This window comes from Gymnodraco acuticeps, unplaced genomic scaffold (assembly GCF_902827175.1).
Source record: "Gymnodraco acuticeps unplaced genomic scaffold, fGymAcu1.1, whole genome shotgun sequence".
In the NCBI taxonomy this organism is placed as follows: domain Eukaryota; kingdom Metazoa; phylum Chordata; class Actinopteri; order Perciformes; family Bathydraconidae; genus Gymnodraco; species Gymnodraco acuticeps.
In genome coordinates, this window is record NW_022990947.1 from 1,479,489 (window position 1) to 1,492,125 (window position 12,637).

At 38.6% G+C, this 12,637-nt stretch overlaps 1 protein-coding gene across 1 annotated transcript in view; it reads right to left on the bottom strand.

The window, feature by feature from the left end:
* Positions 1-4,219: 4,219 nt before the first annotated feature.
* Positions 4,220-12,637, bottom strand: part of ipo11 (importin 11) — a 147,607-nt gene continuing 139,189 nt past the window's right edge. Inside the window, exon 30 of the mRNA XM_034234866.1 lies at positions 4,220-6,186. Coding sequence (XP_034090757.1) covers positions 6,022-6,186 — 165 coding nt within the window. The 3' untranslated portion in view covers positions 4,220-6,021. The remainder of the gene's footprint in view (positions 6,187-12,637) is intronic.

Genomic DNA, 12,637 nt, shown 5'->3' on the forward strand with positions numbered 1-12,637 from the left:
AGTGCGACCATTAGGCATCTACCCAGAATTGATTGACAAATTACGCCACAGTTGCATTGTGGGAATAGTAGGAATTGTAGTTGAACCGATGACGACAGAGCTGTGATTGGCCAGACCGCTTTTTTCAAAGGCTACTATTTACATTATTTTAAATCTTCTTAATACTTCAACCCTCCTAAAAATATATACAGTATGTATGAGATCAATTTAAGGATTTGATAAACAAGGTTGGAGGAGACAATTAGGAGGAAAGTTCATTAGATAACACATTGTATATAGATATCAAAGTTATTTTAATGTGTATAATGATAAATAACTCAATCCAAACCACAGATCTATGGCTAAAAGGATATTGTCATATTTCCACACTCTTTTCAGGTCCATAAATCAATATTAACCAATCATGTATTAAAAGATTATGAGGCCAAAATGTAGCTGCATGGAAACATTTATCTTAAAAATCTGTTCAATCTGTTGCTTTAATGTGCTTTCTCAATAAAATGACAAGATGTTTGATTGTTTTTTATTTTCTGCTTTGAATAATCATTTGTTATTACGTGCCATTAGGACTCTTGACATAAAAGTAAACATTGTATGATGTCAAAAATGCATGTGCGACGAGCAAAGCTTTTTCTCCAAGCTGAACATCCTGGGGGGTTTTGGTTTCTTGGGTTTGACATTTTTGGAATCCAGTTGATAGGATGAAGGCTTCTCAAGACTAATGGAGACTGACAACTTTGTCAATATTTAATTCAGTGGAGTGAAAACGGAGTAACAAGTCTCATTACAGAGCATCAAAGTTTGACATTTGGACAAAAGAAGGGGAATATTGTGTTCCACACAGAGACCTCATCTGGTGCTCAAATACAACACAGACAATTAGCTACTCAATTTGAAAGAAAAAAAAGACTTGGCATACTGTGCTTCAGAACAAAGGGACAGGAGATTGGCTTCTGGTCAGGATCCTATGACCAGTTTAAAGGCATCGCCAGTCAGATGGAAAAAAGCAATCTCATAACATAGCTTGAACGTAGGTCACCTCTGCCCTAAAAGATAATCAATAAAGTGTCAATTCTAATATTTGTGCTTTCCCAGGAAAACCTTTACATATGTTCCAAAAACACACTATGCTTGTCAATAACCCAATTAACGCACAGGGTTGTGAAGTAGATTGTGATTTAATGCAAAATCACCTTTAGGCCCCTTTAATGTTTTTCTTTTATATCGACTTTTGCAACCAGTCCCAATATGATCAGTACAAATTCAGAATCTAAACTTCCACTATTTTTGGTCGTTCAACAAAATAAATCAAATCTTTCACTGCAACAGTGAATTTGTTTTCTCAACACAAACAGCAAAAAAATATGTTATGACAAAATAACAAAATAGGACTGGAAAGCTGACAGAGGATGTCAACTAAATCTGAAATGTTGCTTTAGATATTTGACAGTTTTTGATTCTCAATGCCAAAGACATACTATTAAAGCTGACACAGAAAGAAAAACTCATTTGCAGCCTGCGGCATGAACAAAAGAGGTGCTGCGTCATATGCCTGAGATATTCCTGACACTGTGGTGATAATGAGGAGAATAATGTGGCAGTAATCTGATTGGTCCACACTATATGATCTGGAGACAGTAACAGACTACAATATTACAGGAGAGAACACTAGTGCCCACCTGTCTGATTAGTTTTGGCTGCTCTGCACGCAGCCGGCAGTTTAATGAGTTCTGTAATACTTTTAGAGGAGAAGTAGATTCAGAGAGCAACTCTATTTTCTGTATCTCTGTTCTTCTACAGAGTATGACATTTTACTTTGCTGCAGTCTTTCATCAGACTGAAGTGTTTCTCTTCATCAAATATTTATTTTCATTTGGTTATGCTGACATACTGCTGGTGTAAAGATAAAGTTGTGTGACAGAATAATTTTACTTGTAATGTTGGTGGCATATGAAAGTATAACATCTTTCTGCTGGGCTTTTTATCTGTGTCCAACACTTTCCAAAGTGCCCTCAAGGATACCCCCAAGTGCATACAATTCAAGCTGAAATTCATGATCATTTTTGAAATGTACATTTCTGAAATCCAAAGATGATGTCATTAAGCAGCTTGTTTTACTGACTAGCAGTCCAAACCCCAATTATACTGACATAAGGGCCAATTATATATATGGGAAATGAATTTGCTTGGCAAATTACTGTACATGTAATAGATTACAATTGATCAAAAATAGTTTTTCTATCCATTGACTTATTATCACTTAATCAAAAATAAAAGTCTGTGGCATTGGCCAGTCTGAACAGAGTGAGTATGGGATAAGGAAATTAAATATATTTGTAGTTGTCTAACAATTCTCATTTACCCGACTAAACATATTATTCAGTGTACAACTTGTGCAACCTTTTAAGTAATGGAAGTTGTACATTGCTGCAATATAAGAATATAGAATTAGAGATTAGAGGCAATATGTTACACACACTGCTGCACTGCACACAGGGACATTGGAGGTTAAATCCCCATGTGACCGAACACCTACTTGAAAGGCTCGCTGTATACGGCCACATAATGATCACACACGCTTGGATCCTCAGGTTGTAATTACAAGCTGCCACAGGCAGGCAAGAGCTGCCACTTCTAATCAGGATCAATGCCCAGACAAACAGGGCACTCACCCACACGCTGTCACTGATGCTCTCCTGCTACAAAAGCCCTCACACAACCAAGATGACAAGTAACTGTCAAAGAGGAAATTAATTATCAACATGAGTGGGATTTTCTTTATAAAACAGCAGTATAGGATGATGCAATAATAATGAATCTGAATCATCACTTCGTCACCAAAGGTTCATGGAGATTTCTGTGTCTTCAGAGACCCTATCCTCTGTCCTTCTCATTTTGCATTTAAAGCAAGAGCTTTTATAGGGCTATGATCTGTAAGACATACAGTAACAGCATGGACTGATATAGCGTTAAAGGCTATGAATATTTGAGTGACCTTGAGAGATGTCTGTTTTGCATATACTGTACGTGCCAGAAGTTATAGGAATCAATGTGCGCTCACCTGCTGATGATACTCATTGAACAGAGGTTGAAAGGACAAACACTGCCAAAGATGTCAGAGGAAAAGAAAACAGTCGTTGATCACCGCAGGACAAATATAAATCCTCAAACACTGTCAAGGGCACATTATTGATTAAAGTTCAGGCTGTAGAAATATCACCAATAGTTCGGTTCAACTTCAAATCAACTTTAATGACGAAGCAGAAGTTGTATAAAAGTATTGTATTTACAACTGAAGTCTGAAAAGCTACTTTATATTGAATATTCATCAAGTGTAGCGTTTTAATTTGGCATAACAATATTAAAGAACTGATTACTTTACAACTGCTGCAGCAACTTATAAAAACATATTTAAAAAATAAGATCATTCTGGAAAATGCATTGAAAAACGGGTTTAAACGTAGGTGCATAGGAAGATTAACAATTAGCAGGAGTTTTCAGGAAAGGAGAATGCTGCAGTGTAATGATAATCTTAGGAACTAATCCAATGAAGAAAATACGTTATAGATAACAGCTAATCCTGCTGCGCTCCTCTGTCATGCATTTCACAGGATAATTAACACAAAGCCTGCAGATAGACTACCTGTGGCCTCGATCTGTCTCTAAAGGACTACTCTGGTAGAACGTAGGAGTGAGGATGTGAGAGTGAAAGATAAAAGATCCCTTTGATTAACACTGTGGTGTTGAAAAGGAAGGAAATGCTTAATCGTTTTTTGCACTTTATAAGCCACTCAAGTGACCAGCTACATTTACTCTCAAGCACTTCAGACAAACGGGTCAATGCTGGCACTGCTGCCTTTGTTTTCTTGTCCTTCACAGTCTGTAGCCAAACTTGGGAAGTTTTCAGTCTGGAGAAAAGTGTCCTATTTGCTTTGTAGAGCCACTAGGGTACATACTGGATGTAACCATTACAAAAGGTCAACCCCGATTATAACTAAAACATTTGCTGACTATTGCAGGATTCCCAGAGAGTAATACAATGTATGGAAAAAGCAATATTGCTCTTTTGCAAAGGTCAAAATAAATCGACATCTTAAGTTTAAGTAAATTAAATGGATGGAACTCAACTACGATTGTCAACAAAGACAGTGGCACAATGTTACAATGGTGCTGTGGCACATGCATGCTCACATCAGTAATTGAATTACACAGACTAATATTTTGGCTAATTACTGCATTTTATTGAGTGCTTTGGACAAAGCAACAATCATTTTATCCCATCAAAGCATAATCAAATACCCAAAAACATCTCTCAACTGTACGTGTTACGTTCTAAACTTCAGAATTTGGGTCATAAACAGAATATGACTACAGATATCATCTACTGTTTAACCAGTTAAGAAATGACCATGGATGGTAAGAAAGGTCTTCTGAGAGTAAAGGATACATAAAGCTCAAAGCATAAGGCCGTAATACTGACTGCTACTCAACTCTATCACAGTGTCAAAGGAGCTAGTGTCAGCATTATCTCCTTCCCAGGCAGGTATTACTAAACCAATAAGAGCAGATAAACCAATACTTACTCATCAAATCCAAAGTAATGGATTATAAAGGCAGGGCAGCCAAAGTAAATCATGTTTTTTGCTTTAAACGAGTTTCAAGTTGAAGTAAACTATATATACATTTAGACCCCATTTTAGATTTTGCGTGAACCATGTCCACATACCACTTTGGCTCTAATAGCCTGTCATTTATAATTTTTCTTTTTTAATATGGGTTTTCCAAACTTCCAAATAATACATTGTATGAGAAAACCCAAATGAAAAAGGTTATATTTCTTCAAATTAAAGATTAATCCAGCACTTAAAAGTCCTCAGTGGCTAACAATAAGACTTCTTTACTCACTCAGAAATATCTAATTATCTAAAATTAAATAGTAAGATAGAACCAAATGGCATGTTAAACTTGCAGACAGACAGTTTATTTTTTTTAACAAATTGAGACATGAAATATGGCAACAGTTCAAGATGAGGTTCTTTATGCAACTAAAGCCTAATTTGAACATTTCTGCTGCACTGCTCCGGCACATTCTACCACTGTGTTAAAGTACAATGATGTGAGAAGATGTACATTTGAGATAAAGATGAAAACAGGTGAAACAGTTTTTGGTTATTAAAGTGCTCTGATACACCATTAATTAGCAGCAGTATGTATATACATAAAATGTGGTTAAGCACTCTTACAAATCAACCATTAAAACAAATCACCCATTTTGCAGTCAAAACTTAATTCCCTCAAAACCAACTCAAAAAGAAGGAAAAACACTCGACTTCTCTCAGTAGTTGCAGTGACCTCTGCTAATGAAACTTTTTTTTTTTTTTTTTTTTTTTTTTTAAATGGATGAGAACTTAACACAAAGTAAAATCAAAATAAAATGTAAAATATCGCTATGCAGCATATCATCCATACTTCACATACATACAAAACTAAATTTCTTTTTTTCTTTTTTTAAGAATAAATTCTGTAAACACTGCTTTATGTCTTTTAGGTACAGTTCATCCACATTGCTGTTCCCATCTTTAGGTTTCTTCATAGAAAACAGTCCGAAGCTCCAGCTCTGGCAACTGCAGCTCATTCTTTACTTTATACTCCTCCAACCCAACTTCATACCACTCGTCCAGAAAGAGAATAAACTAGAAGAATTGAGTGGAAGCTCTTGTGTGGTGATGTGTGTGGTTGTCAAGGGACTTTTTCAAGTACCTGAATAGACCCCATTTGAAGAAAAAAAAACAGCGTAAAAGCAACCAAAATAAGAAGAGAGGGACGAGGGTGTTGGCTGAGGACAATCCACAAGGCGAGGTCTGAATATAGATAAGGCAAAGCATGGGTAGAACGGGGAAGGGTTGGATTACCAGTCCACATTTTGGGCAGATTAAAAACCTTTTCGGTACTTTTCAAAAATGCGGGGCGAGGGTAACAGTAGACAAAGGTGTTTGCGAAAGGTAGTGAAGGATTGAAGATTCAGAAGCCTTTGAGGAACTCCTGGAGCTGCCTGACCAGCTCCGTGTCCACGGTCTCCATCAGCACCCCGAAGCCCTGGTCCCCCATCATGCACTGCTGCGCCTTCAGCTTCTCATAGACAAACTGCTGCAGGGACACGCTGTGCACCGGGTCCTCCAGGGCCAGCTGTGACAGGACAAAGACAATAGAAAAATTACATTTAGGATGCTGCCTGAGGAGGTGGAACTGAAAAGTCAACATTATATAGGTCATACAATTGAAACTACTCAAAGAGACAACTTTTCTGGGATATTGTGCGATGAATTCCAACTGAAAAAGCGTCACAACTTTTGCAGAGAGTATAAATAAACACATTTCAAGCCCCACATTTCTTAAGAAAACATTCTGAAAATTGCAAGCAAACATGATAATAACAAAATACAGGGAGGTTGAATATTATTGGGGATTTTCTTTTCCCTCATTAATCACTGCAGATATGCTGTAGCTTACTCCAGTTGGAACATTCGTAAAGGGATTTAGGTCTGGTTCTGGCTGGGTCAGTATGGGCTTTCACAGGATGCTCTGTAGGTGTTCCAGGTTTGATTCTGGAGGTAGCTCAGGTTTCTTTCCCTACCATGCATCATAGTCTGGATTTGATGTCCAGCTTTGATCAAACGTAACACTCTGCATCACAGTTGAGGAGTTATTCTTGTCTCAGGGAACAGAATAGTTTTCATGCTTCTTTTTTGGAAACTCTAGCCTGCAGTTAGGTGGAGATTCTTTGGTCAATTTAAACCTTAAGCCAAGCTATGCACTTCACTGGCTGTAGTAAGATCTCACATTTAATACTGGGGGTGAACTGACGAGGGGTTTAGATACTGGTGGTGAACTTGTTTGGTGACAAAGAACATCTGCAGACAAGCTGTAACTATTTCAGAGAATCCCTCTTTGTGTCCTGGGTTGGTTTAAAATCACTTACTTTAGTCTGTCTGCTTACTTGTGTTCAATATATTTACGAAGTCTTCAGTCTATAGAATCTGGATTACCCACTGCATATTCATTATGAGTTTGTAATTCAACTAGGGCCTAACCACAGTGAATGACAAAAAACAAACAGGTAAAGCAGAGTCCATAAAGAGGTGTTCTCTGTGAGCAACAATCAATTAATTTGTTCTGGGGGGACTAAGTTCATTTTTAAAAGAAACAGAGGTTATAATCAAGAGGGCCTGACAAAAAAGTAAATCCACAAATTGTTATTCTTCCATCAATTTCTGCTCAAGTAGGCATTACAATGTACCTTCAAAAGCAATTGAAAAGGACATTCACACCCTCACACTGCTTTAAAGTGACGTTTAAAAAAAGACTCTGGCATTGCTATCATTTCCAGCTTTGACATAGCACAAACCTTGCACTAGAGAAAATCACTCAATATATACAGCCGCTGCCATTCATCTTGCGCAGAAGACAGCACTGGAAAAATAATCCTTGACAACAGAGTAAAAAGGCAGGGAAAAGTTGGATGACTGACTAGAGCTGACACATTTCTCTGGGCGTGCAAACTCGTCATTTGTTCTCTTCTAAGGAGTGAAACGAGGGCAGAGGAAAACAAAAGACTACAGGAAAGTTTGAAGCCTGTAAATTAGAGGGCTTCATGCGTACAATTGTATAATAGAAATATATTTCTATAAACAGTATGGCCTAACTTTTTGTTACAAATTTCTTTAAAAAAGGTAAATATGCTAATGTTCCCCTTACATATGCTATAAAAGTTATATCTGTGTGGTGTTTCAATTTGTACACCTGTGTGTGTGAAGCTTAATCCTTATTCTCACACTCACTTAAATTCCCCTGGAGAGTAATTATTGTTATTATGTAATTACATTGCTTGACTCTTGTTGTCCAACCTTTTGAAAGCGGGTGTACTGAAAAACAAAAACACATAGTCCCCTGTTACTTAATCTTCTTTATGATCTGTCATACACTAAATTAACCAGGCTAGTGCACTCTTAAATCAGTCTCACAATTGCTCCACAAACCAAAAAAGAAAAGACCAAACGTGGTCCTTTAAGAAGCAGAATATTGTACTGGCAACTCTTGGAATGAAGCCAATCACTGCAGAGGGAACACTTATCATGCTAATGAGTTATTTGTCATTACAGTGCAATAACACTAGTGATGAGTGGCTTTTGGAGAGTGGCTTAATGGAAAAGCTGTCATCTAACCTGCTCAATTACCTCCAGCAAGAACCTGCTGTGTGTGTGTGTGTGTGTAATCATGGCACAGCTCTGATGTGTGTGCGCCAAATCCAAGATCTTTATAAAATAACGCTCTAGGTACAGTAACATCAGGGTTTCCCACACAGACTATACTTGGGCAGGCCGCCCAGGTATATTAACGGCCGCCCAAGTATATTTCACGACCAATCTTTTTTTTTTTTTTTTTAATAATTTTTTTTTGTATTCGTCCGTGACCACGACGCCATCTGCGATCGATTAACTTGTGGACAATGATCCCTCGCTCCCTTGCTCTGATCTCGCCTCCTTCTTGCCTGTTAAGTGGCCTGCCTCACACAGGGTGACTGGCTGTCCACATGATGTGGTCTGCCGACATGGCCACTGTCATACAGATCATAAATCAAAGCCCTTGATTGGTCTCTGTGTGTCATTCAAGCTCGGGATAACCTCAGCTCAGGTGAGGTAAAGGACTCTCTGAGTGTTTAGATAGTTAACTTAGTCTAAGTTCTCAGTGGGTCTCAAACGGTGTGGTCACCATTTATGTAAACACATATTTCCATTTGAGAGTGTAGTGATTGGTCTAATGGATAGTGGGTGGGCTGAAGATCGGAAGGCTGTGAGTTCAAATCCCGCCAGGAACACCACCACTAGTGTGCCCTTGAGTAAGGCACTTAGCCCTTAGTTACTCGCAGGGAGAATGTCCCTGTAATCGGTCATTATAAGTCGCTTTGGATAAAAGCGTCAGCTAAATTAAATGTAATGTGATTAGTAAAATATACATGAATAAATAAATAAAAAGTTAACTAGGTGAAAAAAGGTAAGATACACTTTTAAAACTTGTTGAGAGAAAGCTAGTCTTTGCTGCTGCCTCAAAGAGGAGCAGGGGGGAGAGGAGGGAGACAGGAGAGGCTGGTTCAGGAGCACAGACACACTCACAACTATAAATGAACTAAAAAAATTAATTAATAAACAAGTTTCAGTGTTTTTTTCATATTGGAAAAGGTATGTTATTGGTTATGGCCATGATTTTATGATTATTGAAATGTATACAGTTCTGTTTAATATAGGTGTTTCCATAGATCTAGTCTCTTTATTTGCCCCTCAAAATGCACCAGATTGATGCATTTAACTCCAAAATAAAAAATAAAATCTTACCGGGGGGGCATGCCCCTGGACCCCCCTAGAGGATTTGAGGTCGACCCCCACTAAAAATCACATGGATAGGTTCCTAAATACATTTATAAATACATGTATTTTTTAAAATAGTAACACATTTCCATATGTTCAAGTGTGGGTAGTAGATTTAAACTATAGGGCTATCATTATGGGCCCTGCCTGTACCTGTTCGCTCTGCCATCGCGTGAAGGGTCTGCTAACAAGCGACCAACAGAAAGGTTAATGTTGTTGCACGTCACCTCAACCCCCACCCCCCCGCTACCACCACCCCCCCAAGTATATTTAAGATCTGTGGGAAACACTTTACATAATGTCTCAGTCACAGAAAAAAAAAGAAAAAAAACCTATAAATGTTTGTTTGCTCATGAGCACTTTCAGGAATGAAGAAGTTGTGTACATTGAAAATGGAAAACACAAGATAAAGATACAAGAGATGAAGAGAACATGAAATAGAGAAAGACAGCAGGATGTAAACAGGATGTTGTGAATAGACATAAGCTTAAAGGAAGAATGTTTTACATAGCTGACATCACAGCATTGAAATGAAGAGCAAACGCTGAGGACACCTGCTGTGCTGAGGCTCCGCACAGAAAACTGATACAGTTAGAGTGGAAGCTACAGATGAGAACAATAAGCACGATCCAGAGTCATCGCTAGGGAGAAACAAAGGCAGAGATGGGAAGACAAAGGAGAAGACAACAAAGAACACAAGAGTTGTATGGCAAGAAGAAGTGAGGATGTGATTGCTACACCAGGGAAGGGTGAAAAGGAAAGTGAAGAAAGTGCAACAACAACAAGTAATATTGGGAAGTGGCATGACGACGTTGTGGCAGAGAAAACCATAAAGAAATTGATAGAAGAAAACCAGGTGACGTGGGACGTTATGAGAACAGGCAGCTGTACTGCATTGTTAAGAATGGAGAGGAGGAGGAGAGAGGTGTGGGCAACATGAGAGGAGGAGGAGATGGATGAAGAGACACGAGGCCTGTGAAAAGCCCCGTCCCTAATGCATCCCTGGACTGCAGCTCTTCTCCAAATCAAACAAAGTAAGAGGGTCCATGCCATTAGTGTAAAAACATCACTGTTATTTAAAATCACCCTCTCACCGTACACACACCAACAAGTGTGCCAACACTACAGATATGTTTACTGCACTGAGCTGTCTATTTGACAGGTCCATTCACAGTCTGTTGAATGAGGAAATCTGAGATTGACAAGCAGCCACAAATTAGCTGAAATACAAAGACTTACGTCATCATTAAAGGAATGGTATGCTCATGACACTCATTTTTAAATAATTATCATCCGATAAAACAGACCAGTCTCTGCCAGTCTTTCTTTTTATTTTTTTTATCCGATGACATTATCAGGGATTTTAAACTGATTAATTACCGAAATAACATCAACACTGTGGGCGGCGCCATTTTACCGGACGTGACGTAAACCATGCGTTTGGTTTCGAGGACACGTTGATGTTCATGTTATTTACTGTAGTTACTCTCTTCAAATATGCCTCATTGTATCGCGAAACATTGCCACAATTCTGATAGGAACAATCCACGGAATGCTCGGTTCCATCTGTTGCCAAAAGGTAAGCGTAGGAAGTACGTTCGGAGGCAGTGGCTAGCGAAATGTGGCCGGCCCGAACCGAAAGATCCACAGGCGCATGTATGCAGCGAACATTTCAAGTTTCCGGACGACTACTCTGAGAGTATGATAAAACATAACATGGGATTTATTGAACAACCATTACTTAATGGAGATGCAGTACCATCGGTCTTTCTGGTGTCATCACCGACCAGGACACCCGTTCGGCCAGTTGAGAAATCGCCCTCTGCAAGTGTGAAGCGATGGAGGACCAGAAGTAGTGCTCGGAGTAAGAATAAGGTATGTTATAGCGCATTTCCATTGCAGCGGGTAGCCCCGTTTAAACGTCCTTTATCGTCCAGGCCAGGCCAGTTTTTGGTGGCCTTTCCATATAGCGTAGTACCGGCTAGTGGGTATTTTCCCCCAGTTTTTCCGGCCCCATAAAATCGTGGTTCTAGGGCCAGGGACAACGAGGCTGATTATGCTAAACTAGAGAGGGAATCGCTAGCAAGGGTGGTACTACATGCATACATATCTAGTAATCAAAATCATTGTATCTACTAAGTAGTACTAAGTAGGCTCGAACCTGTATGGCTGAATTCCCCCATCCAATCTCTTCATATTGCTCAAAACTTCTTCCTCGGCTGACGAGTCCGAACTCAAATACTATGCCATGTTTTCGTGCGTTTACAAAGTGAACGCATGGATGACGTCACGACCATCACGTGACTACTGAAAATGGGCAAAATGGCAGCGGCCTGACGGAATATACAGGTTTTGATAAAAAAGAGCTATAAAATCATTATTTACCGGGGAATATCGCTGATTTCTTCAGGGTATGGTTTAAACATAATGTTTCACTAAATACTGAAGTTTTGATTAATTATCTAATGAGTGGAGCATTCCTTTAAAGGGATAGTGGAAATCCGCGAATTTTGGGTTTAACTTATGTATTTTTATTAAAAATAAGCATAATAAACAATTTTTTTTTATTTCATGCGCCTAGTTTCATTTTATTTTCAATTTTACTGCGCCCTCTCAATGAAACGAAATACTTCGGGAATCGTCGGGAATCTTCGGGTGATGACGAGAGCATAGGAAGACGGGCACAAACAATGGCGGACATTCAATAGCATTTGCATGTGAATAGCCGACCTTTATTATGGTACCGAGTATATTGCCATAAATATGATGATTGATTATCAGTAAAAAATTCTACGAGACACAACGACATTGGATTAACCTTGAGATGCGTTTTTATTCCGTTGAACACAACTTTTGATCACAAATCAAAAAAGGTAAGACATAATTATTGTAATATTTTTGGAACCGGATGTTGTTTACTTTCTCTTTTCTGGCTGATAGCTCCAGGAATTCGAGGTCTTACAGTGATGACATTACATGTGTGGAATCTGTGGAGCTTTAAATCGTATATCTTGTTTGTGCAGTTAAGATAGTAATAAGGGAATTTCTACCGTGTGTTGTGTGTAAAAAAGCGTTAGCATTAGTTAGCATTGTTTCGCTCAATGCTAATTCAAAGGCTTGGTATTACTCTTGTGTTTTTTGTAGCTAACAATTGTTCTTATTGTCAGTTAGCGGAGTTTCTTACCTTTTAAAAGGGTATGAAACATTAATAGTTT